The 27,359-nt window shown below is 39.6% G+C and overlaps 1 protein-coding gene across 1 annotated transcript in view; it reads right to left on the bottom strand.

Annotated features, from left to right (window-relative positions):
- Positions 1 to 1,272: 1,272 nt before the first annotated feature.
- The window catches only part of kif5ab (kinesin family member 5A, b), a gene marked incomplete at both ends in the record, with an annotated part of 50,536 nt that continues 24,449 nt past the window's right edge, over positions 1,273 to 27,359 (bottom strand). The window contains 18 exons of the mRNA XM_079218657.1: positions 1,273 to 1,372; positions 1,856 to 1,883; positions 4,641 to 4,705; positions 5,077 to 5,338; positions 7,158 to 7,374; positions 9,978 to 10,082; positions 10,238 to 10,309; positions 10,421 to 10,481; positions 11,312 to 11,413; positions 12,358 to 12,467; positions 13,119 to 13,183; positions 15,147 to 15,264; positions 15,642 to 15,830; positions 17,243 to 17,389; positions 22,189 to 22,395; positions 23,940 to 24,008; positions 24,711 to 24,919; positions 26,521 to 26,669. Coding sequence (XP_079074783.1) covers positions 1,273 to 1,372; positions 1,856 to 1,883; positions 4,641 to 4,705; positions 5,077 to 5,338; positions 7,158 to 7,374; positions 9,978 to 10,082; positions 10,238 to 10,309; positions 10,421 to 10,481; positions 11,312 to 11,413; positions 12,358 to 12,467; positions 13,119 to 13,183; positions 15,147 to 15,264; positions 15,642 to 15,830; positions 17,243 to 17,389; positions 22,189 to 22,395; positions 23,940 to 24,008; positions 24,711 to 24,919; positions 26,521 to 26,669 — 2,275 coding nt within the window. The remainder of the gene's footprint in view (positions 1,373 to 1,855; positions 1,884 to 4,640; positions 4,706 to 5,076; positions 5,339 to 7,157; positions 7,375 to 9,977; positions 10,083 to 10,237; positions 10,310 to 10,420; positions 10,482 to 11,311; positions 11,414 to 12,357; positions 12,468 to 13,118; positions 13,184 to 15,146; positions 15,265 to 15,641; positions 15,831 to 17,242; positions 17,390 to 22,188; positions 22,396 to 23,939; positions 24,009 to 24,710; positions 24,920 to 26,520; positions 26,670 to 27,359) is intronic.

Raw genomic sequence — 27,359 nt, 5'->3', positions numbered from 1 at the left:
ATAATATTCACTTGAATACATGAAAAAGGCAACCGAATGAAGCGTGTGACAGCAAAATGTGTGGGATGAAGTAAAAGCGCAGAGGTACTGATCATTTAATTCCCCTTTCTCCTATATGTATTTCCTAGAGGAGTATTTTTTATAATATTGTATAATCTTTGACCCTCGCTGGGATTTATGAGAGAGAGAGTTAAAAGAGCGTGTGGTGCTGATCCGAGACAGATGCCGTTTGTTTTGTATTTTTGTGCAAGTGTCTCACAGTGTACTCTGTGAGTTTTGGTATTTTTAGTGTTGGGCCCTGCAAAAGAAAACAAAGCTGTCCCTGGCAGCTGGCAGTGATCTCTGCACCTGAGGGCTGTGACCCAATAAACTCTAAAGTCATAGTGATGTTTCGTAAGACAAGGTCTGCTCCCAAACCAATACACTCGAGAGTCTATCTAGAGTTGTAATGTACCGGAGATAAATTAACTGCTAGATATGTTTGGATAAGAAAATCACTATTATCGATCTATAATATCTATTATTCCATGTAAATATTCTGTTTCAAATGGCATTTATTCAGGTAATGTTTGATTAGCAGCAGGGCTGTTGTATTTTATGCAACATGCAAGCTGCAACATCATGATTATTTCCTTTCCTGTTAATTTTGACATTGGCATACTTGCAATCGAGCATGCAAGAGCTCGGTAGGTCTCACAAATTTAACTGCCGTTTGCGAGCCACAATTACTTGTGAGGATTGACGCTGCCATCATTTTGCGATTTCCGTGTAAGCAGTGCTTGTAAAACGCCTTCAGGATACAGGCCCATGCTTCTCGTGATACACCTTCGATTGAATTTAAATTATGTATATATGTGAATCTATATGCAATCACTGACATTTAATGTTGCCATTTGAGGCAAGCTTTTCAGAAAATATATGTGTGTACACATTTAGTATTGAAGGGCATCTGGAAAAGCATCCCACTGTATGCTATTTTAATTGAAAAAGCATCAAAATCGTTGTCGTAAGAATTGCAAGTTTACTCAATATTACAAAAGCCTTCAGGTTTATATAAAATGTGGTTATTTATTTATTTGAGAGCTTACGTTTAATACAAATAATAATAATAATTAAAACTAACAATTGATGTTGTTTAAATACCTCATCTATTCTTTATGTTATGAAGTAAAGCTTTGACAGACTGCTCTTTGACACATGATTTGTTAACCTGTGTTCTGTAACACAAACACAGAAGAGTTGTTTTCCTGTGTTCTTACCTGCTCAGGACTATTAGCTGGCTGAGGCCTCCGGCTGCAGGCTGTAGAGTTTTGCCGGGTCCTGATTGTCACAGACGTCAGTTCTGGACACAGAATTTACATTCAGACACGTGCTATCCAACGCAGAACCATCACCAGACACAGCAGCAGCAGGAGGAACAGCAGCAGCAGCAGCGGGAGCGAGGACAGCAACAAGGGGAACACAATGGAGCAGAGAAACACAGCAGTAAGGGAAGCAAATCAGTAATGTTACAGTAATTGGTCTTAAAATACAGGGAGAACAGAGCATGCAAGGTCAGGGTGGCAATGACATACTTCAACCTGTTCTTTGCCCGTAATTGACTTTCAGCAAACATGATAGAGTATTACATTTATTCACCTAGCTCTATTTCTGCCATTCATTCTGAATTTGACAAGCCAAACTGTTGTTAGCCCATCATCAAAGAGTCCCAAATGACATACAACATACAACACAACTTACATGCTAGTGGTTAATTCTGCTCATGAATGACAACATGGAAGCCTGCAGTAAGACAACACCAAACATCAGGGGAGGGGGGGGGTTGCATTCCTCAAAGAGGGGGCCGTAGTCTTACCTGTTGTCATTGATATCTGTGGTGTTTCCTGCAGACAGAAAGAGGTGCATAAGGAGGCAGGCAGGTGCACGTGAGAGGGTTGGTGGTGTGTAAATTAGGGAAGAAGTGGGTTTATCACAGACACAGATGGGTTTCACTGAAACAGCCCAAAGCCATTGGAGATAGATGGCTTTGAAACAAGCAGCTGCACATTGTGTTGGTTCTCAAACAAGAAGTCCTCAGACACAAATGACTGAATAGAGTGTGTGTCATTTTAAAAAGACAGAGTGCTTCATACTGCTCTTTTGAATTCAATCAGCTCAGAGAAGATGCAACAGAAAGTTTTCTCAGTGGTAAAATAACATATCCAATGAAAAGTAAACATTCATTTCATGCTGTTTGAACGAATGAACAATGCTGTTGTTATTCTGGAGAGGATTTTATTTGCCTGACTGCCAGCGCTCGCTTGTTAGGAAAATGTAAACATCAGTAATTGTACAATGTTTGAACAAACCACCATTTCTCACTCTCATACAGGCTGACACAACTAGTAATATCAAAGTGCTACAAGTTTTAAAAGAAGTCCTCCCACCAAGAGAGCTTCGTTGCATTAAAGCACAACAGATCATAGTTACATTCTTTGGATTATTTGAATATATTTTCAAGGTTTTGATGGCAAGGGCAATATCAAAAGTCCTCTTCGTGCAGCTACTGTAGAACTATAACTCTATGATGATTGGCTTTCCTTGAAACTACCCTGACACAAAATATTTACTTAGCTTTTTATATGGCACAACATATTGACACCCAGACGTATCAAACTATTTCAACAGTTGATCAATCTCTAAAAACAAGTATGTGCATTTATAAATTGTTATTCATGGCAGAAAGCTTACTTAAATTATGTACTTCATCTTGATGAGCTGGTGAAAATCAAGGAGCCTTGCATGACTGGATTATAAGGCTGCTCAATTTAATCTCTTCGAAAAAGGTATGGTGGCTAATGAAAAGCTTATCCTAACAGGAGCTGTCAAGGCGACACCTCAGTAGATATTTGGGGTACGGTATATGCCTAGCAGAGCTATTTGGCTTTGAGTTTTAAACTTTTGCATAAGCTCTTATTGAAATGCATAACAGCGAGTAGAATCATATCCCAGAGAGAAAATTTCAAGTGAGGGACCAGAAGGAAATTTCCCTACGAGTTTGACTTCACAATACATTAGAGCAGTGGTTCACAAACTTTTTAGGCCATGCACCCCCTTTTACATCTCGACCGGGTTCACGCAAACCCAATCCCCCACACCTTAAAAAAAAACGCAACAGAGCCTATTTATAGCCGCATAAAATCGGACCAATGCGAGAACTGTTTGCTCGCGCGTGGCGTTTGTTACAAGATTTAGTCCGTTGTATAAATTTCAGTTACACAAGGCGTCACTTTTAAAGAGCAATAAGGATGGCGAGGACACACGCACAGACTCAGAGGCAGATTGCATTTCACATTTATTCACTTAAACACAGTAAGCCACGTAAAAAACAAAGAGTGGCACATAAGCTCAGAAACGGATATAAATAAAAAAAGAAGGCTCCAGGGATGCGCGCACCATTAAATGTAAATCTTACAAAGGGAATTTTTATGATTAAAAAATCCTACTTAATTTTTTTCAAAATTATGTTTAATATTAATTATTACACCATTAGACCACCATTACATTTTTCCTCTCGCGCACCCAGCGCGAGCACCACACTTTGGGAATCCCTGCATTAGAGTGCACAAACACATCCTTTCCAAAAAAATGCCATATGTGCACTTTGGGTAAGAATACTAAATCAAATTAAATTAAATTAAATTAAACATAATTAAATAAACGTAAAGAAGTTGCACACTTATTTACAAATCTTCCGAGACGAGTTAAAGCATCTGAACAGCTGCCAGTGTTGAGTGTGAGTATCCTTTTGCCAAGAAGAGACACATATCATGTGTTTTCTCAGCATGTTCTTGTTGGCAGCAATGAAAACTCTCTGAAACGTCATCATGGGAAGCAATAACTAAAACCAGCCTGATTAAATTCTTGAAGGGTTCTCCGGATAACATCTCTAATAACTGTTATTTAATAAAAGGTCGGTACTATCGCAAGAGATGGATATATTGTCTCTGACCCAGTTTGCAACTTTTATTGATTGAGAATCATAGCGTGGTGGTGTTGTTACACTACTCTACAACGGCCATCACTGGGTCAGAGGCTGAGGTGGGCACTCAGCCTGTCTGGCTGGTTCTCTGTCTGGCTGAGTAATGACACAGCAAGCCTAATCTATCTCCTCAAGAGTTGTCTGCTTCTGATGAGAGCAGACACACACACACACACACACACACACACACACACACACACACACACACACAAACACACACACAAACACACACACAAACACACACACAAACATGGAGGTGCAGAAAAGCCTGAGGAGGCAGCAGCAGGATCCTCCTATCCTTAGTGAATTTCTGAAAATGATTGGACATTTTATCCAAAGACAGCAAACCTATACCAAAACCCTTTTCCTCGCACACCAACGGATTACAGTTAAGATACTGACTATGAGCCCATTACAAGAAGATGAAAGCAGAAAGAAAAAAGAGAGACAGCGGGCTGAATTGTTATCATGGCAGCAATGCAATTACTGTAAACAACCACCGCTTTATAAGAGTATTAAACAACATTCAAACAAAAAGGCTGGTGTGATTGCATAATGGCAACCACTAAAAAAAATAACATCTCATTATTTTAACTGCCATCATCTGAACAGGGCTCACCATTCTCTGAATCGAGCATTTCCGCGGTGCTCTTGTCTGCTTGGCTCGGTGGTTCAGCTCGAAGCCTACAAACAGGAGCAAGAGGCATTCATGTAAATGTAACAATGGGATTTATGAATCAAAATATTAATCTCTAGATGAAAATTAAATATAATATAATTAAAAGCGGTACATTATAAGTGTACCCAAGTGTTCACTCAGCCACTAAATGATGAATCACTAAGTCAATGTCCAAACTGAGAAGCTAGAATGTAAAACGCTTGAAAAACGTTTCTACTGGAAGTGTTTCTGAAGCATTCACTGCATTTCACAGTCCACATCAGTGGATCGTTGTTATGACAACTGCACTGATGTAGAAACCTCTGGACAAAACTAGGAAGTGGACTTTAAGTTTAGTCGTCCAAACTGTTATGTACAAGGATTGTGTATTACTCACACGTTGTCCTGAGCGTCGCTGTCTGGTGAATCCTTGTTTTGGGAGTCGAGGTGTTTGGTGGGGCTGTTCTGGTTGGAGTTGGTTTCAGGTAACCTGGGCTCGCTCTCTGGTGCTGCTGGAGCAGCAGAAGCAGCAGCTTGTTGGTTGTTGATGTTGTGGAAATCCGGTTTGCAGAAGGCAACGGGGTGATCGCTGTGGCCTCGGACGAAGAAGGGGTTGCTGGGAGAGCTCGGTGGGTAGTGGCCAGCACGCACGGGCTTGGCTGTTCGCGATAAAACAGAATTGATTTATTGACTGACCCATTCATCCAGAAAAGACAAAAACAACATATTTATCGGTATACTGCCCACAAGGGATATTGCCACACAGTTGTCTGTAGCACAAGATAATACATTTAAATGTTAAATGATTTACTGCGGATATATCAAAGTGAAACTTTAATACATTTTTATTTTGCTGCTACAGCATATATATTTTCTCTGTATTTTTGGGGGTTTAGTCTTCTCCATTGATTTGACAGAATAGCGATCCGGAGACCGTGTTTCCATACAGCCAATCAAATCTTGCATAAAGCAGTAACGTCACCTTTCTATCAACCAATTACACAACACAAGTCTGATCAAACTTAACACATGAACACAGGTCTTGTTGTACACCACTAAAGACCTGCTGTCATGACATGCAGGCTGCAACACAAAGTTTGTGTGCTTTGTCTCTCTGAGCGAACGCTATTCTACGGTTTAACAGCAACACTCTGGCAGCCTGCCAGCTGCTGTCAATCAAACCCCACACACCTCACAAGCTGAGAGGAAAGAAGCATTTATATTTCCCCAGAGACCTTTATTCTTCCTTTGCATAATGAACTCATAAGAACTCTTGACAATACATTGAAAAACACACAGTTGCTTTAGTATAATCCTCAAATAAAAATCTGTATTCTAAAAACACTCAAATAAATAGCAAATTTTCTCACAGTCTTCTCTCAATTATTTTGCACAGAATTTCAATGTATGAGTGCTATTGGATGGAGTAAATCTTCGTGATTAAAATTAAAATTAAAAATTACGTTGCTTTTCTAATCAATTGTATTTCTCTCAGAAGAGCTCGCTGCGTAAATCCTTTGCCAAAATATTCCAGCCAACCATCACAACTATAACTGCAAATATGTGAACATATAATCATTAGGTATTATCATACATATTGTCACAATTTACAGTCTCTGGTACTTTCAGTTCCTGAATATCGAACAAGACTGGCGCTGAAAACTCCTCTCACATATCGCTCATGCATGAGGAGGTGAATATGTGGTGTTCTGGTTGAGAGGAAGGAAGGAGATGACAGATACAGCAAATCCATCAATGAATGTTGCCTGTGGTGAAAATCACACAGCGGAGACATAAAAGGGCCAAAAGATTTTTCTCAAGGTGTCGTACAAAGACAAAGAATAAGATGAAGTGATGCAGCCAGAGAGTTGACATGTGCAACCTCAGCAGTACGTTGGTGGAGAGGTTTGACATTGTTTGATTTCTACAATAGCTTCTATCGTAATTGAAATGAATCGTACCAGTTTATTGAGACATGTATCTCCATTCTACTTTTTTTTTCTCCGTTTAACATTAATGTTAGAATAACATTCATAAAAGAAAAACTGTAATTTGACTCTTTAATTTGAAACTTTAATAGAAGGAATTGCAGACATGAAAACAGTTGCGTGTGATTTGATTGTAGGCTCAATTAGATTAGATTACATTTAATGTGATTGTGGACATAATTAGATTGGATTCAGCATGATTGCATAAACCTAAACTACGGAGACAAGGAAATGCAGTTGTGAGAATTATAAGAAAGTGATTAATGTCCTAGACAGGAATGTAATAGTAACTCTGGAATATTGGATGTTAATACCCACGGATCAAATGTTAAAGGCTGGATTCAATGGATCACTACCTGCCAGCAGATTAGAGGATACTTTTATCAGATTGCATAGCTTTTACTGAAATAACAAATGCAGCAACATGTAAATGTATGTCGTTCACTGCTGATGGCCGTTGATGAATCTGTGAACGAGGTACGTGTGTTACCTATCTGTGCAGCATGGGTCCTTCGGAAGGGATTGCGAGTCCTCATCACATCTTTGATACGCTCCACCTCTTGCTGGTAGTGGTGGCGGTCCTTCATGGCTCCTTCCTTCGCCTCCTTCAGCGCACCCTCCAGTGCCTTGACTCTCTCTGCTGTAGACCGAAGACGTTTCTCCAGTTTTGGAAGCTCACAGCGAAGATCTGAATTGTCACGTACCAGCTGTCACACACACACACACACAACACACACACACACACACACACACACACACACACACACACACACACACACACACACACACACACACACACACACACACACACACACACACACAATATATATAACATATACAGTAAGCCCAGGGGATTAACTGTACATGTCAGTGACAATGAAATATATCCATTCAAATGAAAAAAATATATTAATGATATACAATATTGTAATGTTTTCTCTAAAAATAATTTTCTTTCTGTCATGGATTATAATTGTATTGTGTTGCTTTAACATTGCGATGTACAATTTTGAAACCTGTATATGACGTTTTGCGCTTGTTTGTTTTGAAGAGGAAGATTAAGCATGTGTATTTTCTTTTTTCTGATATCATTTGTTTCACCACTTCCATCCTCCGGTTTTGCAGTGTGGCGGGTACAACCAGTCGTGCCGAGAACACTGCTTTAAAAAGGCACGATACAGCTATGGCCAGTGCATATAGTAACACAACAATGGAAGTACAAAGTGACCAGAACCCTTGAACCGGAACATTTTTGACAGCTAAAGCCAAATAGGTGCAGCGGGGTGAGACAGAGGATTGTCAAGTGTGACCTGATGGGAAATTGTCCGTGAAAAAGACCAGGCTGCCTTTTAAGTAAAGATTGACTTTCTCAAATTTAAGGCTAGCTCACCTGAAAAACCGCCTTCTAGATGGGTGTGAGTGCAGCCACTGGGGCGCTCCTGTCATCATTCCTGTTGCACGTGACAGGAACGCCCACATAGGTTATTAGTTTACGTAGAACAGGAGCACCCGGAACAGGATGATTTGGAAAAAAAATTACGTCTGATATACCACCCACCTCCATTAAAGAGCAGAGCTCAACCATCAGAGACTATTAAATAATTGTTGGTACATACAACTTAATGCATGTTTCTTAACTTACAATTTCACCAACAAAGCACCAACAAAGTTGGATTTCTTTAAAAATGACTACACTCCTGCAAACGAGTAAAAGTAGGCTATGATTTGTCTTAAAAAAAATACTGTGGCACATGATGTAAAGCACAACTTGGTTGCTTTTTGATAACAGTCTTATTTGTTTCTGGTCATATTCATGAAGCAAAATCATGTTATTTGTTAAAATTGCTGCTCACAGCAGTGGGGAAAAAATATTGACTGAGCACCTTAAACACTGTAATAATAATAATAATAATAATAATAATAATAATAGCTAGGATTTATATAGCGCCTTTCATGAAACCCAAGGACGCTTAACAAAGACATAAATAAACATAACAAATGCAACAGTAGCTAGAGGACATAGGCTTTGGTGAAGAGGTGAGTTTTGAGGAGTTTTTTGAAGGTGTCCAGAGATGGTGTGTTGCGGAGCTCTATGGGGAGAGAGTTCCAAAGTGTGGGGGCTGTCACACTGAAGGCTCTGTCCCCAAAAGTTCGCATTTTTGAGTGAGGGATGGAGAGCTGACTGTCTGCTGCTCCGTGATGGTGCAAAGTAATCCCCATCCTGCAGGGATCCTGAGTGCAAGACCAGCGGGTTGAGCAAACAGGTACGGTTATCTAACAGGCGAAGGATTCAGGAGTTCAAAAGCATCACAGGAGGTTTGGCGGTACTAGTTTATTGTTTGGTAGTGAGTCATTCTAAAAGGAAAAATATATAAAAAATGGAGGTAAGATTTCTACCGGGGGGAAAGTGATGAGCGAAATCATGACAGTTGTGAGTATGTGCAGATGGATAGACAGGCGGACATGACTATATCTGTACAGGGGCAGAGAAACTCATCCACAGCTCCCTCACTCTCTCCGCTGCCCGTCTTTGGGAGTCTTATCACTTTCCACTGGGAGTATTCTCTGATTTATGACCATGACTTTCATCTTCTGTTCCCACAGTATCAGCAGGTGGTGGATGGGATTCCCAGCAGCCACTTTAGGCTTGGTTTTCTGCCTGACACTGCTGCAGTGCAGCTCTCACCAATCTGACAGCAGGAATAGATGTGCCAATCTGCTGAACGTTTTGCACATAAACACTCACTCCACTGCTGTAGTCCATTTAGGAATATTAAAGAAAGATGGGAAGTGGGTGTGTGTGTGTGTTTATGTCTCATCGTTTTGAGCACAAGAGAGTTGAGAGTTTGTGTATATCAGGCAGAGATAGGAGAAAGACTGCGCGTGTTTGTGTGCAACTGTATGATTAATTCATTCGTGTTCATCAAATCTGAGTAGCTACTTTATGCTGTGTGGCTTCCTTTTCCCGAAGGCAGCGTGGTTTAACACCCCTTGGTCTGTATTCAAGGAGACTTTCAGTGAGTAAGATGATTGATGAAGCTCGCACTACTTCTGCCGATAGGAGATGACAAACATCGTTAACTGCTCTGTCTTTTAATTTGGCTGGTTCATATTGTCCTCCTCTCATATTCTATTCAAGAAGGCGTTTCTGGCTCACAGCTGTCACGCCACATTCAAAATCAGATTTACAAGCTGAGGAAAACTGTCAACTTTTTCCTCATTCTTTTAAGAACTGGTGGACGGGTAAAATGTAATTTTTTTCTGTCTCCTTCACGGTGATTTATAGTTTACATCTGCTGCTCATTGTTACCTGTTTGTGAACTTTTGTAAGCTGGTCGAGGTTGTTTTCAAGAAAGAAAATCTTCTGTTTCTGGGTGATGTAACCTCCACTTTCATCAAGCTCCATCTGTGCACTCTGTTGACAGAAACAGTACAGATCTTTTAGCGTTGAAAAAACACCACCATAGCAAATACTATAGTTTCAAAAAGAAAAATCAGTCTACGTGAATCCACATGAACTCTAGCTTAAATATTTAAGTGTATTGTGTATTTAAGTTGGGTCTGGCTTACTTTTCTAACTCGAGTCGTGAGGTCTTGAACGAAAAGCCTGCGAAGGTTGTGCAGGGTGTAGAGTTCACGACCCTTTGGCATAAAGGGAGAAAGGAAGTAGTGCAGTCAAAGCAGTTCGAGTATTTAGTGGCTCAGTGGCCTCTGAGGGAGCCAAGTGAATCGTGCCAGTAAATAATGACTTACAACAGTCTCTTCCAGTCCTTTGAGGTCCCTCTTTGACTGCTCATGTCGCTCATGGAGAAATCTATGGTCAGACAGATAGATAGAAAACTCTATAACACGTTCTATGATGCCAATGTATAATAAGGCATTATAAAACATAGGACCATCACAGGAAACATTGTCAAATTCATTTTTACTTATAACTCATCTTATAACATCTTATAATGCATTATAACAGTGATCATAATGCATTATAATAATATTATAATGTATTGCAACTATGGGAATTATAATATTCTATGACCCCTGCAAAACAGAGAGATTTGTGACAAGCTATGATGAAGCATTATAAATTATGTATAATATGTTAGCTGTTTATAATGCATTTCAGATATAGAAAGTGTTTTAGAAAATTCCAAATTAACTAAAAGTGGTACTCAAATGAGTACCACTTTCTTTCAAGAATAATTCATGAATAAAGAACAAACGCAATCATAGACTGTCTGCCCCGCTCATGGACTGTTTCCCATCTGCCATCTGATGCAATATGCTGCAAAGGTCAGTGCAGAAAGAGGCCTATTAGCCACCAGCTGCTACCTTATCCCTAACTCAACTCCAAAATGAAGATGCAAAGAAATTTACACAGAAAGAGAGAAACCAAGACAGAAAGAAGCAAAGAGAGGGTTAAAAGGGTAAGCCTCCATATATTTTTAACCATGAACCTATTGACTGTATAACGCCACAGGGAGAGACGTATACTGAAAATAGAATGACAGAGCTGCAGAGTGAGAGGAAAACAAACAGACTCAGGGAACACAAATGACGATGTGAATCAAAAGAGGCAGCTCGTCCTAGGGCTTCCATATGGGGAAGTGTTTGAAAGCTGGCCAGGACGGTAAAGCAGAGACTCACGTCAGTTCCTCCAGCTGCCGGCTCTTGTGATGCTCTTGGCTCCTGAGATGTTCAAAGTCGCAGTGCAGTTGCTCCAACTCCAGCTGCTGCTTCTGGTTACAACTGAAAAGGTGAATAATGGCTCACTCAATTCATTGGATAGTTTCAAAATATAACTACACTAGAAGGAAGTTTAAGACTATAGCATGTGTGTGCACACCTATACATGCCACTGCATGTCCTATCAATTTTAACCATTTTTGATTTTACCCTTCTTTAAAAATAACATTTATTGCACACCAGCTTTTCCGGCTCTCCTTCATAGTCTTAAGCGCCACATTGTTCCCGCTACAGAGGATTTCTGCACCACTCTACTGCACTTTATCCCTCCATCCATCCATTTCCAAGCTGCTTATCCAAATCAGGCCATGCTAGCAGGACAAGCAGAGTAGCCCCAAAAGTCTTTTTATTCAGAAATTGTCTGCAGCTGCTCCTTGGGTGTTACCAGACACTCCCTGGTCAGCTGGGAAACATACTTTAGTCCCTTAAGAAGAGGGTCGGCCCTGCAGGCTGCTCCTTTATGGTCATGCCTGCTACAGAGCATCTTCACAAGGAGGCACTTGAAAGGGCATTTTTTCAAGGAGCCCACACAAGCCTAGTTGCTCCTCACATTGTGGTTCTGCAGCAGATTGACTCTAAAGTCCTCACAAGCTGCAGTAACCTAATGTGACCACCCACACATATTGAATTCAGTCCCTCTTGCAGCCTGGGTGGGGCTTAGAGAAGTAGAGCCTTTTGAGAACTCAACTACTGAGACCATGTATCCCAAATTTTGGCATTTTCACACTGCTTATAAGGGTAGAATTGAATTTCAGATTTGAGCCCAAAGACAGCTCCCAGAGTGGGTAAGCTGTCTGCTTCTGGAACCATATACAAACTGCATTATATAGAGCCAAACAGTCTGGTCTCAAAGATAGAAGTAAAAATGCCTATTTCTAAAGTGGATCCCTAATTGAGAAAGCCTGCTTCAGTATATCAGAGAAGGTGAATAATCACGAAGCACTGACTCAGTTAAGTCGTCGATGATCTCCTGCTTCTCATTGATCTCGTCTCGCAGGAGCCCAAGCTGTTTGCTGTGCAACTCCCGGTGTGACTCCATCTGCTGCTCCAGAGCCCTCTGAGGTACAAGCAACAAGAGTGTGTGAGAGACAGACATGTAGAGAAAGTAGAGGAGCCAATGGAAATCTCAATGACTAAATGACAAGAGGGGATAACATTACACACACCAGTGTGGACATGGAAGGTCACATGGGTATTTTACACACGCACACACGCGCACACACACACGCGCACACACACACACACACACACACACACACACACACACACACACACACACACACACACACACAATATATATAACATGTACAGTAAGCCCTGTGTTCAGCAGCTGAAAACTGCATGTGTTGCATGTATGTTTACGCAATCCCTTATTATTTCAGATTATATTGTGCTCACATGTTGCATTTTCCGAATTAAAGTTGTCTTTAATTGAAATACCTACATACAGAAAACCATAGAGCCTAGCAGTCAGGAAGACGAAATAAATTGATTTCCCAAATGTTTACACTATTTCTTAAAAAAAAGAAAAGTGGATCAATTCATGATAAGTTCATGATCTGATGTACAAGCATAGACACAGTGTGCACACACATGAATACATACTCATGGAGGCAGACAAACCCATCCCATCTGCAGTTAGCGGGGTACTGAGGCGGAGTGAGAAGAGGTCATTACACCTTGTTGTTCTCACTGTAGTCAGGGTTACCTTTATATCACAGGAATCCTGGGCAGACGATTGATTTTCCCCGCTGGTCACCTTTGCCATTTTCTCTGCAATAAAACACACACATTTAAGAGGAACAAAGACAGAAATAGAAGAGAAAATTATAAGAAAAGCAGGCAGATAAAAGGCAGTGATGAAGATGAATGGGGTGCCAGTCACCTGACCTCAGCACAGCAGTACCGCTGCTTCATGTTGACAGGAAGGTCAGTGTGATCCAAGTCATGTGTAATGATGGGTGTAATAATATATATTATTGAAAGTGACATCCTGTGTTACACTGATCGGATGCTACCTCACTGCTGTTCCGGGTGTCTGATGATACCTCGCATCGGGCTGCGAGATCAACATGACCTGCAGCACTTTGTGTTTATCTACTTCTGTCTGGACTCAAAGACCTCATGGCTCAAGCGTAGATTAGGGCCAGAATCGATTTACCTGCCCTTAAATCCACCAAGAAACTCCTTAGGAATAATGGCTTACATTGCCTTTGGACTGATTTGTGAATTGCATTAGTGTCGTGGGAATATCTGCCGTTAGATTGATTTAGCACGAATTCCAAATGTACGATTAATCTATTCGAGCTGGTGCTATGAAAGGTTTTTGGAGCTGAAGCTGTTCATCAGTGTTTACCCTTGCTTTTTCTTGACAGGACAAAAAGGCTCCTGGCACCGACCAAAACTCTCCACTGAAGCCAATACAATTAATTTAATCAGCACTTCCTCAAAGTGCCAGTTCGGTGGAGCCTAAATGCAGTGACACATCTGCTGTTTTCATGTTTCACTTTGTCTAGACATGATTTTGTTTCGCTGTCTTCAAAACATTACACTTTTATTTGACTTTGGCATCTCAAGTTAGCAATTAAGCAAGATTAACAATGTAGCTCAGTATACATATTGTCCTTCACTGTGCGGTGAGCAAGAAGCACCTCATTATTTATCACTTCAATCCCTTTAGAACATGTCACCTAACAAACCTGTGCTTCTTCGGGATACATGTTCTACTTTAAACCTGTAGTGTTTTGGGAATTATTGAGAAGTTTTTAATAGTGTTGAGGGGATTTGCACCTGGAACCTTGCACTGAGCCTGATTTATCAACCATAAATCTGTTGTTTTACTTGACTGACAATATTAATATTTTCCTACTTCACCTTAGAGTCGGAATAAACGTTAAACATTTCCTGGTTTGTTATTTCAATCACGTAGATAAAACATCTCAACCCGAGCCTGAATAAAGCCATTTATATTACAAACTGTACTGGTACATTTTATATGTGCTGCACTGACTGTTCATTCAATATTGACCCTTGAACCCCAGGTTTGGCTAGATTGTTAGATTTCCCTTCAAATGCTTGGTTCATGTACTCTTACAAATATGCTGCATCCCCAACCTGACTGTGTATTTTAACATCTGTAAGTATTTCAGTACTCTAAGATTATACAGTATATCAATTGCCCCTTTATTAACACTACCGACATGGCTCAGTGGATTGCAGAGTCGGGTTATTTAGTCCATCGCTTTGGTCCAGAATTAAATATCAAAATATTGGTTGGATTGTCATTACATTTGGTGCACACATTCATTCCCCCTTAGAATAAATCCTGATCCCTTCCCTTTTGATCTAGCTTCATCACCAGGTCAACATTTTAATTTGTACAGTTCTCTGGTTTTTGGACAAATACCTGCAAAACCAACAGTGTCAACATCACCAGGCATAGGCTAATTTGTGGTTAGTGCTTATCAGCAAATGTTAGCATGCTAACAGACGAAGCTAGGATGGTAGACATGGTTTACCTGCTACATGTTAGCACTGTCTTTGTAAGCATGTTAGCATGTTTACATCAGCATTCAGCTCAAAGCACTTCTGTGCTAAATTAAAACCTAAAATGGCTGGAGGCCTTTAGTCTTGTTGGTTAACTCGATGAATATATTGAGAAAGATACTGTTGTACTTCAATTATTATTGATTTATTTTTTGTTCTACTATAATAATATATATTTTATATAGTCTACCTTGAGCTTGGAGTTTGGCCAGCTCCTCGTTCAGAGAGTCGTAGCTGTCCTCCAGCTTCCTCTTCTTCAGCTCCACATTCTGCATGTAGTCCGTTAGAGAGCGGATCTTTGCCTTGTGCTGAAAGTTGAGGACAGCGTTTCGTAATAATGATGAGCAAAGGACCTCATTTTACACAGAGGATGAAATTGACTTTTTACTCACTGTGAAATGGATTTAATCTACATTTAATATATACTGTATGGTCGTCATAATCCAATCGGGAATTTAATTCAAATGTGAAACGCTTCAGAATTGTCAACACTGAGTGTGAGGTACCAGACAGTAGAACTATAGAATATATCAGGTACCTTAATATTTGACTATTTTTAAAAAAGGTCTTCCTTATGATGTATTATTTTTTTTAAAGCAATTCCTAACTGCCGTGGAGGCAAATGATCTGTAGATTTGACCTACCACAGCCAACATGACCATCTTTTTTCTTTTCAGCCCCTGACCTGTGAAACGAGGAGGTGGCATGAGGACAGCTCTCTACCCGTCTCCTCCATCTTGCGGTGACACTCCATCTGTAGGTTCTCCAGGTGGCGGCAGCGCTTCACCATGGACCTAACCTCTGACTTTATCTTACTAATGTAGAGGCGGGCCACTGTGAACTCCTCCTCGATCGCACCGGTGATCTCCACGGTCTGCAGACAAATGAGAGAGGGAGGAGGAGAGACTGTTAATAGAGTAGTGGAGACTTTCAGTTAAGATTGAGCCAGGACGATTTAAAGTCGGCTGGGAAGTTAAAAAAGGGAGGGAGGCATTTTAGAGAGTTTTTCTGACATTTTGTGGGGACATCCATTAGGTTTATAGCATCATTTAGCAGATGCCGTGACTCAGATGCTCTGAAATGAACAGCTAGGATATATCATGGATATGCCCATTATCTATCCCCAGGTGTAATATAAACATCTTGATAGTCAAAGGAAATGCAAATACTGACTATAATGCATAATGCATAACCCTGCAGCTGGAACACACACAGCCACAAACACAAAGATATTTGTTTTAAATGCTCAAATTCCCACAGATGCGTAACATGTTGAATTAGAGAGAAACATGTATATAATTATGTAAGAGACATTTTAAACGTTCCACTTAGGTTTTAAAGTTTCACACAGAGCATGCTTGATAAAGCTTTACTGTATTTACATATAAATATGTATTTGACATTGCTGTCCAGTTTGAACGTTTGAACCCTTATCTGTTTTTGCTTCGCTTTCTTGCTTTGTTTTCTTGTATTTACAGGCTGCATGTCTGAGCAAAGCACTTCATATATTGTTATTTACAGAACTAATTTGGAGATTCAGTTCATAAGTTGACATGTGAGTGGACCTATACATGTTGCAAGACAATGGTTTTCAATTGGTTTTAAGTTATGTTCATTCACAAGCTACCCTCTTGAGTACAAATCACCTTGGTTGGGAAGGTGTTTGGTACACATTTTATGAGACTTAAGAATGAGAGATTACACACACATTTAAAATATGTGGGTTTTTGCATACTAAACTGAACTAAAACTAAACTATACTAAATACAAAAACAACATATATAGATGTTGAGGAGATGTAAGCAGGAAGTCAGTCAGCTATGGGCTACACTTTTTAGTCTAATACTACTTGAACAATTTTCTTGTACATTTGATAGGATCTGGATGAATAAGTAACACCTTTTTTAAAATGATTTTAAAAGTATGTATGGACATTTATTCTCAGCCATGACATGTTCCCTGGAAAGTGTAAGATGCGCTGATTTCAGAAGTCTGTGTATGACATCTATGCGCTCTAAATATTTACTCTAAGATAAGTAGGGAGAGAAGGATGGTTAATTGCATCGGTTGTGTCCAAATAGTGAAATGTTTCTTCTGACTTTGACTGTGGGGGAATAAGGGGATTCAAATATTTGGGTAGAGAAGTTAAAACAGTAAGAAATATTAAAACTACATTCACTTGACAAAATCAAATGAATCATCTTTTGTCAGACACTATCTGTTTGTTTTTAGACTATGTGGGAATGGATACAATGTCTCCGAGTCTGCATTTTGCTTCTCACTCACCAACTTGATGTCCTTGTTTCCAACGATGGTGCTGAACTCACTCAGGTCCCTCATCAGACCGCTAAGGATCTCAGTGATGCGTTTCTTTTGGTGGTTGCTCACTTCCTTGATGCGAGACAGCTCTGCCTCTAAAGCCATGAGCTGAGCCTGTTGGAGGAGGAGAACGAAATGAGAGTGAACACGGAGGAAGACGAGAGAGGAGTTCAGAAAACATAGGGGAACACCAGGAGATAACCTTTTGTAGGAGACGATAGCGACAAGAAGGGCTTGAGAGTATTTTAACCCGCAAACAAACACACACAGCTCCGAGACCCACTTTAAACCTGAACTTATTCTCATCCATGAAATCTGAGTAGCAAAAACAGAACGACCACTAAATTACAAATCAATAAACTACTGAGATAGGGGCTGATGGCATCGGCCCTAGGTGAAAGGATCTGGGAGAGTGAACGATGGAGCTCAATTTTATGCAGCAGGCCGCTGTACCATTGGAGGCCTAATGTCTCGAACATGATGAAACCATTTGGGTTCCATCAATAACTCTACAGTTGAAAATAAAGTGAAAGAATAGTTAACCATTTACCACCTACCTGAATACAGGAACATTAAATACTTTATTAGCCTCTCCATCTTCATCTCCCTCATTAACTTCAAGCCGTGTGATCATTTTCCAGGTCACTTCCCATGTCAAAACATTAACTCAGCCCAATAGGTAGTAAGTAATTAACTGATATCAATCCATTTATGAGTAAGTAAAAGCAAAAGAGGTGAATGAAAAATGTTCATTCTTGTTGAAGAAACACGGATGAAGAGATTTGGAAGAGAATAGATGATTTGTTGAATGATGAATGATGAATGGAATGAAGCATAATGATAGAAAGGGGCTTAAGTGGACGGATGAATGAAAGAAGGTGCTTAAAAGAACCAGATGAATGGCAGTGACAGTGAGCAATGGCATGGCCTCATGCAGAAGAAGAGAGGAGCCTCCACTGAAAGCAAGATGAAGGCAGCTGAGAAGAAAGTGGGGTAAGGACAGTGATGAATCTACTCCATTGCACCATTTTTCTAGGTCAATGCCGCTCCAATTCTACTGTTTATATGGAAAAAAAATAAAAAATCGGCAACACTGCACATTAGCATAACAGCTGGAGTGCAGAAAATAGAGAATTTGTAATAAAGAGTCAGGGGGAATGGAGCATCTCTGAGAAGACATCGTGTGAGGTGACAGGCTCAAACATCTAGAGAGAAGGCTAAGTTATATGACTGAGGAAAGAAGGAGGTTTCAGCTAGCTTTAGAACACTAAACTGGGCAGTGAGTAGTTACATTGTCAGCTCCTTTTATCAATTTCTGGACCAGCTTTAGAGAGAGACAGAGAGGGAGGAGAGGACACTGTGGCGTGTAAAAGGGTGCATGAAATATTAATGACGTTTCAAGAAGGTGAATAATGGTCCTCTCTGTCCACTGAGTCAGTCACAATGACTTCATTAACGACTGGCCAGCTCGGACATTAGTCTCTTTTTTCCATGCATAAAGGTCCAGTCGAATACAAACCTTTGAAATCATCAAAACATACTGGAAGTAGATTTGTACTATTTCAAAACTGCTTCTCTGATGTTTTTCCACATTTTAAAGCCCCTGAAAACTGGGTTTGAAATTGAATATTTCTCAATAACATTTAATATTCATGACCAAGTAAGAAAAAAATCAAAGTTTAAGAAGTTTAAGAGATTTTGATTTAAATATTGAACTGAACTCTGAATGGTGCACGTACTTGTACATACACCTGAGCCCCGCCCACTTGAAACCAGTACACAGGAAAAACATAAATAAATACAGAAATATCTAATGTGAAATAACCCAAACTGTAAATAAATAAAAAGCAAGTCCATGTAGTATCCCAACACTCCGAAAAGTTTCCAAGCATTTAAGTTCTCTAGACTTCTAAACTGAAAACATCTTCAGACCATCAATAATTAAAAAAATATTTTCTAAGCCTCAACAACTGACATGAATATGTTTGGTGCTATATGTATTCACTGAAAGGATTGTGTTATTAAAGTGGAATATCATTAATTACTGATTTCACAGGCTTTTGCAGATAAACTATGTCAGATTTAATCAACCGCAATGTATTATTTGTCAACATTGAATGTTGTCCTATTGTGAACAAACTAATCAGTGAAAATCACGGCTTTAGAGTGACTTTAAAAGATTGCTTTGAAAAATGACCTCAAAAGTCAGACTCCGACAGAAATCTAGTTTTTATCTGCTTATTTCATAGAGCGAAACAACCAGCCACATCTCATGAAATTGACTGAGCCTGAGAGCAAATTCAGGATTGAGCTAAAGAAATGCCAGTGCTGGCTGTAATTTGAACAATATTGGTGAATTTATGTAAAGTTGTTGATTAATGTCTGGAGTGAGTTTCTCTCTTTCCACCCTTTATATGCGTATATTTCTTTCTAATACTTTTAGTTTTCCTAGATTCATCTATTCATGTCTGCTGGCTGCACAATTAATCTAAATGTTCTCTCTTATCTTTCCTTTCACGCCGCTCTCTTATTTCTTATTATCTCTCAAATTGCATTTTGAGCCGATAGTTCCACATATTCTTGAAAGGCAGGGACTTAAATGGATAGATGGATAGATTCAATCATACCTAAATGCTTCTTCTTCTTTTCTTTTCTAAATGTGTGTATATATATATATATATATATATATATATATATATATATATATATATATATATATATATATATATATATATATATATATATATATATATACATATATATATATATATGTATATATATATATATATATATATATATATATATACATATATATATATATATTTATATATACAGGACTGCCTCAGAAAACTAGAATATTGTGATAAAGTTCTTTATTTTCTGTAATGCAATTAAAAAAACAAAAATGTCATGCATTCTGGATTCATTACAAATCAACTGAAATATTGCAAGCCTTTTATTGTTTTAATATTGTTGATTATGGCTTACAGCTTAAGAAAACTCAAAAATCCTATCTCAAAAAATTAGAATATCATGAAAAAGTATACTAGTAGGGTATTCAACTAATCACTTGAATCGTCTAATTAAGTCGAAACACCTGCAAGGGTTTCATGAGCCTTGAAAAACACTCAGCTTGGTTCAGTAAACTAAATCACAAGTATGGGGAAGACTGCTGATCTGACTTCTGTCCAGAGGACCATCATTGACACCCTCCATCAGGAGGGTAAGACACAAAAAGAAATTTCTCAAAGAGCAAGCTGTTCACAGAGTGCAGTTTCAAAGCACATCCACAAAAAGTCTCTTGGAAGGGGGAAATGTGGCAGGAAACGCTGCCCAACCAAGAGAGATGCCCGCAGCCTTAACAGCATTGTGAAGAAGAGTCGCTTCCAGAATTTGGGGGAGCTTCAAAGACAGTGGACTGAAGCTGGAGTCCAGGTATCAAAAGCCACTGTTCACAGACGTGTCCGGGAAATGGGCTACAATAGCCGTATTCCCATGGTCAAGCCAATTCTGAACTCAAGACAACGGAAGAAGCGTCTGACTTGGGCTATGGAAAAGAAGCACTGGACAGTTGCAGAGTGGTCCAAAGTCCTCTTTTCAGACGAAAGCAAGTGTTGTATTTCATTTGGAAGTCAAGGCGCCAGAGTCTGGAGAAAGGCTGGAGAGGCGCAAAATCCAAGTTGCTTGAAATCCAGTGTGAAGTTCCCACAGTCAGTGATGGTTTGGGGTGCCATGTCAGCTGCTGGTGTTGGTCCACTGTGTTTCATCAAGTCCAGAGTAAATGCAGCTGTGTACCAAGAGATTTTAGAGCACTACATGCTTCCGTCTGCAGAAAAGCTCTATGGAGATGAGGATTTCATTTTCCAGCATGATCTGGCACCTGCCCACAGTGCCAAAACCACCAGTAACTGGTGTACTGACCATGGCATTACTGTCCTCGATTGGCCTGCCAATTCCCCTGACCTGAACCATAGGGAATTTGTGGGGTATTGTGAAGAAGAAGCTGAAAGACACCAGACCCAACAATGCAAATGAGCTAAAGGCCACTATTGAAGCATCCTGGGCATCCATACAACCTCAGCAATGCCACAGACTGATTGCCTCCATGCCACGCCGCATTGATGCAGTAATCCGTGCAAAAGGATTCCCAACCAAGTACTGAGTGCATTAATGGACATTTTCAAATGTTTGATTTTGTTTTGCTGTTATAAATCTTTTTTTTTACTTGGTCTGAGGAAATATTCTAATTTTTTGAGATAGGATTTTTGAGTTTTCTTAAGCTGTAAGCCATAATCAGCAATATTAAAACAATAAAAGGCTTGCAATATTTCAGTTGATTTGTAATGAATCCAGAATGCATGACATTTTTGTTTTTTTAATTGCATTACAGAAAATAAAGAACTTTATCACAATATTCTAATTTTCTGAGACAGTCCTGTATAATGTGTTGTGATATATATCTATATCTATATATATATCTACATATATATATATCTATATATATATCGATATATATATATATATATATATATATATATATATATATATATATCGATATATATATCTATAGATATATATATATATATATATATATATCGATAGATATATATATCTATAGATATATATATATATATATATATATATCTATAGATATATATATAGATATATATATATATATATATATATATATATATATATATATCTATATATATATCTATAGATATATATATATACATAAATACCACAGCACATTGTGTCCATGCCTTTATTAACTAATCCTTCTCTGTCGCTGACTCTTTTAATTTTCTCGTCATCATTCTTTCCATCCTTCCCTGATCGGTCATTTTTACAGTAGCATAAATGTTTTTTCACCTGTAGGTCAAGAAACTGGGCCTCCAAAGAACAACACCCACCATTTTCTTTGCGAGCTCTTCAGCAAGCAGTTTTTTCTGCACGCTCTTCTCCTCGACATCCAGACTCTTCTGGTCGTAGTTGACTGCCAGCTCCTCCAGGGCCTGAAGGACCTCCTTCACCTCGGCCTTAGCGGATCCATTCTCTCTCTGCAGCCTGCCGAGCTCCGACTGCACCCTCTCGCTGTTGCCCCTGGATGATGCCAGCAGCTGGGGGACACAGAGGTTTAACAACTTCATATAAACTGTAAATAAAGAAAGATTTGATTTAAAAACAGCTTTAAGTACAACAAGCAGCGTCTTTATTATTCACAAGGCAGAGCTGCTGGGTTTTAATAAAACATAATTGTGGAATTTATCTTGTTCTCTTGGTAATAACACATACGCCTGTGTACACTACACACCCTGTTACTAAAAAACAGCTGTAATGTAACAGATAAAACACATTTAAAATATTTATTTATCACTTGAAGCTGTAAGAGCTGACATAATTTTGCCATTGTAGTGTTTTTGTGTGTGTGCACTGCGGCAGCCCACTGTGGGCCATTTTACTAGATGGATGTCATTAAATGTAGATATTGCTCTTCCCAGGGTGCCTGCATGTTTGAACTGTAGCCTTCAGCTTCTGTTAGGCCAAATTAATATGAAATCATGTTACTGTACACAAAGCTACGGTTGGGTAGTTACCATCATGTCAGCTCAACCCACAGCAGGCTCATTTTGGGATATGAATGAATGTGGAGTCTTTTACTTGGCAGTGCACTACATGCCAAAGCTTGGTTCAGGCTGTTTAGCGCCACTGATATGAATGCTGTAAATACTGTTCGTAATTGCATTTTAATAGAGTCCTTTAATTGCTGTTCCTCCCATAAGTAGCATATACACAAACCTTTTTACTTAAAGCTTTATGTGAATAAAAAATAAAACACATTTTTTATTAATTAAAAGGTCTTTAAATTCACACAGATGGTGGAGTCATGCTCACCCAGATCACATATTAAATAATTAGAGAGCTTTTGTTTGTTTGCTTAACAGCTACACTGTTAGCCATGCCAACTAAAATAGGCAATAATGGTATTTCTCTTCTTGCACATCATGCTTAAATCCATTATCAATCTTTGTATTGATCCTTCCCGCCACTCATTCATGTCTGAGCAGCCACTGAAACCATCCATCCATCCATTTTCATCAGCTTATCGGGGGTCAGGTCACGCTGGCAGCAGGCCCAGCAGGCTAAACCCAGACTTCCCTCTCACCCGCAACATTTTCCAGCTCATTCTGGGGGATCCGCAGGTGTTCCCAGGCCAGCTGGGAGGTATCTCCGTTCCAGGACCAGCAGGCTCAGGAACAGCTTCTTCCCCTCAGCTGTCACCTAACTGAACTCTACACCACAGTGATACACCCTCCCAGAACGTGTCGGACTTATTGCAGAGAATACGAACACAAAGAGCTGGTCCACTATTCCACGCCCGGGACGAAATCCGCACTGCTCCTCTTGAATCTGAGGTTTGAAAAACCCATTCTATTCTAAACTGCTGTTGACATGCAAATACACTGACAATTACACAATAATGCTTGATTTTCTTCAAGTGCTTTCTGGCACCTGAAACGTGTTTTCTCCTCCGTCTCAAGGGCGAGGAAATGAACCTCTCTCGGCTGACTTCTATTCAAAGGGTGGTATAGATTACCACTTGCAGCCTACTGTGAGCTGATTAACCAAACTGATAAACGGATGTAAAACCGAAGTCTTTTACCTCCTCCTGGTCAAGCATCTGCTCCTTCAGTTTTTCCACCATCTGGCTCTGGTGGTTGATCTCATCGTCCTTCAGAGGCAAAGAGAATAGAAATAGTACATTTACAGTGTTATGCATGACACAAACTTGTACAGATACTTTGTACATTGCCATTGTGTGTATTTTAGGTTCCATGTCCAATAACAACTATACGTGTTGAGCTTGCTCTAACTGCGGGGGAGATATAGTTTAGGCAAAAAAAACATGAGTAGAGTAGAACCATGGACAAAAGCACAGTTTATTATTATGTTAAACACAACTGAAAAAAAGTATGCATCCTAATGGCTTGACCTGCACAGTGTGTGCAGTACACATAGATAGGCCTCCATGAATGAAAATGTCAAATATTTATGTGACCTGTGGAACTGAATTGATACACCACTGGTTCTGCATATTAAATGTAAAATCTGTTCATAAAAGCAATAAAATGACACACTGCAGTACCGTGGAGCACGGCATACATGTGCATCTATCATGTGTTCAATAAATCAAAGCTTAAATGCTATTCAGTGTATAACATTTAACATATAACAACACTATTTCCCCAATGATTTATATTCCCAAGAGTTACAACATCAATCACTACTATGTGTCTGATACTGAATTCATTAGTATAAATAATATAGGTATGTTCTGCTCTTTATGTTCATGAGTGTATACCATTACATCCATTGTGTGTAAACAGCTCTACATTCATAAACAGGAAGGCTCCTAGTGCGGCATCTTATTCACCTTATCATCCAGCTGTTTGTAAAGTTTGCGGATCTCCTCCTCATACTTCTGCCGCTCTTCCTCAGAGATGTGAACCACAATTGAGGAGGCAATGGAGCAAGGGCTGCAGGGACTGCAGATGTTGAGAAGTACCTCCTCGGATTCGGGAGGCACAAGGGGGACATCCTCGGATTCTGGGCTCAGATGCTCTAACACAGCAACATCCTCACCTAAAGACGAGTGACAAAATGTTGGATTTCTTTTGGAAATGCAATGTTCTTATCCCTGGCAAATCCTCCACTGTGGATTAACGCATAAAAAAAGGGATTAGTGAACTTATCTTTACCGTAGGTCCTTAATACATTTGTATCTCAGGATTGAGTTCTTTCTGTGCCATAAAGGAGCTTCCTTTTAAACAGCAGTATAATATACCAGACCTTTATCAAATTAAAATGCCAGTTGTCTTGAAATGGAGGGCGACCGCCAAATGCAAAAAAAAAGTGAGAAAATTCAGTATGCTGATGGTGCACAAGTTCATCCTTGACTTAAGAGTTCAACAGTGTTCGTTCCTGGCCTGAGGTGGGGAAACAATTTAGGGAGCACAGATGGGGGGATGGGGGCAACAATGTTGTCAAAATGATACATTAGGAAATTAAAAGTACTAAATTGTGAGAGAGACAGTGGAGGGAGAGGTTTTGTGTGTGTGTGTGTGTGTGTGTGTGTGTGTGTGTGTGTGTGTGTGTGTGTGCGAGCGAGAGAGAGAGAGAGAGAGAAGGAGAGTTACAGAGAGGGATGAAACAGTTAAAGGAATAATTTTCACTGAGCTCTGTTCAATAAAGATGTATTACAGCGTTTTTTAAATTCCGGTCAAGCACCGTAAGGATGCTATCCAAAATAGACATTGAACAGGATTCATTACACGGTGTGAATGTCAGCCAATCACCACCATCGAGTGCACTAATATTTGAATTGACATACAGCTCAGCAGGAGTGGATGCCTCGAAGCGTGTGTGTGCGTGCTTGTAATTAAGTGTCAATGTGTTTCCTCCTTGTGTTGTTTTCTTTGCGTGTGAATTTATACAGGTAGATGTGCTGACATGGCAGAAGTTATGACTTCTCTGTAGAAGTGATTAACTCTTGTCGCCTCAGGATTGCTAATACATAAGGATTTATACAAAATAAACCCTCCAGCACTTTGTGCCTTCGGCACAATGAGAGGGGAATCCAATTATACAAAGTGTAAAAGTCTGAATATTTGTAGCCAGGAGAAGTGGCCAAAGTGTTTGGGCATAAGTCCAGCAAGTCTGTTTGGCTGCTATCCTCCCATAGCGCCACTGGCATTTATTCAGATTATATCAAATGAAGTTAAATCTGCATTTAGGTGGACTGATAAATAATGTCTGCAGGCTAGCTGGCTGGTATATTTTGTATTCCTTACTGAGCGCTCTTCCATGCATGAAAAGGGGACAAGAACTATCTGTAGAGATTTGTCTATAGGGGACCACTACACTTCTGTCGTTTCACTGTACAGGAAGCTGGTCTTTTTCACCATACACTAAAGCAATTACCTTTCGTGTCATTAACTGTTATATAATTATGATTAAGTCCACAGTCAGTCTCGCAGCTGAGAAACTGGATTTAAGTTAAATGAATATTTGTACCAAATTGTACAGCACTAGTAGTTGAGATATTTCAGTCTGGACCAAAGTGGTGGACTAACCAACCGATGCGTAAATGCCTGGGAAACACGTTTCAGAGTTCTTCTGTGGCAGAAGACTTAAGATATTCCATGTTTTTATGAGCTGCAGCGTGATATCAGTAAGAGTATTACCGTTCCTCCAGCGATTCAGCTCAGTCTCCAGTCTTTGAACAGTCTCCTTCAATGACCTGTTCTTCTCCTTCTCTTTTCCGTACTTCTTCTTCCACTGCTCTGCTGTGAGCTCCAGGTTCACCGATACAGTATTTCTAATGGTCTTTGCTCTAGTTGTAGGGATGCAGGGTGAAACAGAGAAAGAGGAAAAGATACAGAAAAGAGAGGGGGGGAAAGAAAGTGTGTGAGAGAACGGCAGAGAACAGAGGAACTGTCAACGAGGGCATTCTAGCCGTGGCTGCGCAATGAAAATGGGCTTGCATCTCATTAATTTGTATGCAAATTGGGTTTCTGACAACTGTGTTTAATGGTGCATGTAGGTAGGTAGAGGAAGGTAAACTGAAGCAAGAATTAAAAATGTAAAATACCCTTCTGACTGCTTAAACATATTCACCATATCGACATACAGTATAGCACTCATACAGCTACAAATGTGAAGGTACTATAAATCATTGCTCAATTATGACGCAAATGAGTGGCGTCACAGAGTTAAAATATTCATGATGCTACAGCCACAGCACTCAGCTCCGGCTGTGAATTTCACATCAGCAGCTATCGCTTAATTTCACACTCCAGTGAGTAAACACTCTTGTCCTTGTTAATTTATTCCTTGATATTAGTGCAACAAACAGTCTTATCTAAAAATTGTTTCATCACATCCGAATTTAGTTACTTAGATAGTGAAATGCTGATTCTCAAACATCAGGGGACAATAAGGTTAATGTTGAACAAAGCAGTAATGACAAATTTATGCACTGAATTCCCAAATCCACAGTCAGACCATAGAGCTGCACATTCCA

Source organism: Taurulus bubalis (genome assembly GCF_910589615.1).
Source record: "Taurulus bubalis genome assembly, chromosome: 5".
Taxonomy (NCBI): Eukaryota; Metazoa; Chordata; class Actinopteri; order Perciformes; family Cottidae; genus Taurulus; species Taurulus bubalis.
The sequence above is the reverse complement of the archived record's forward strand: the minus strand, read 5'-3'. Positions and strand labels throughout refer to the sequence as shown.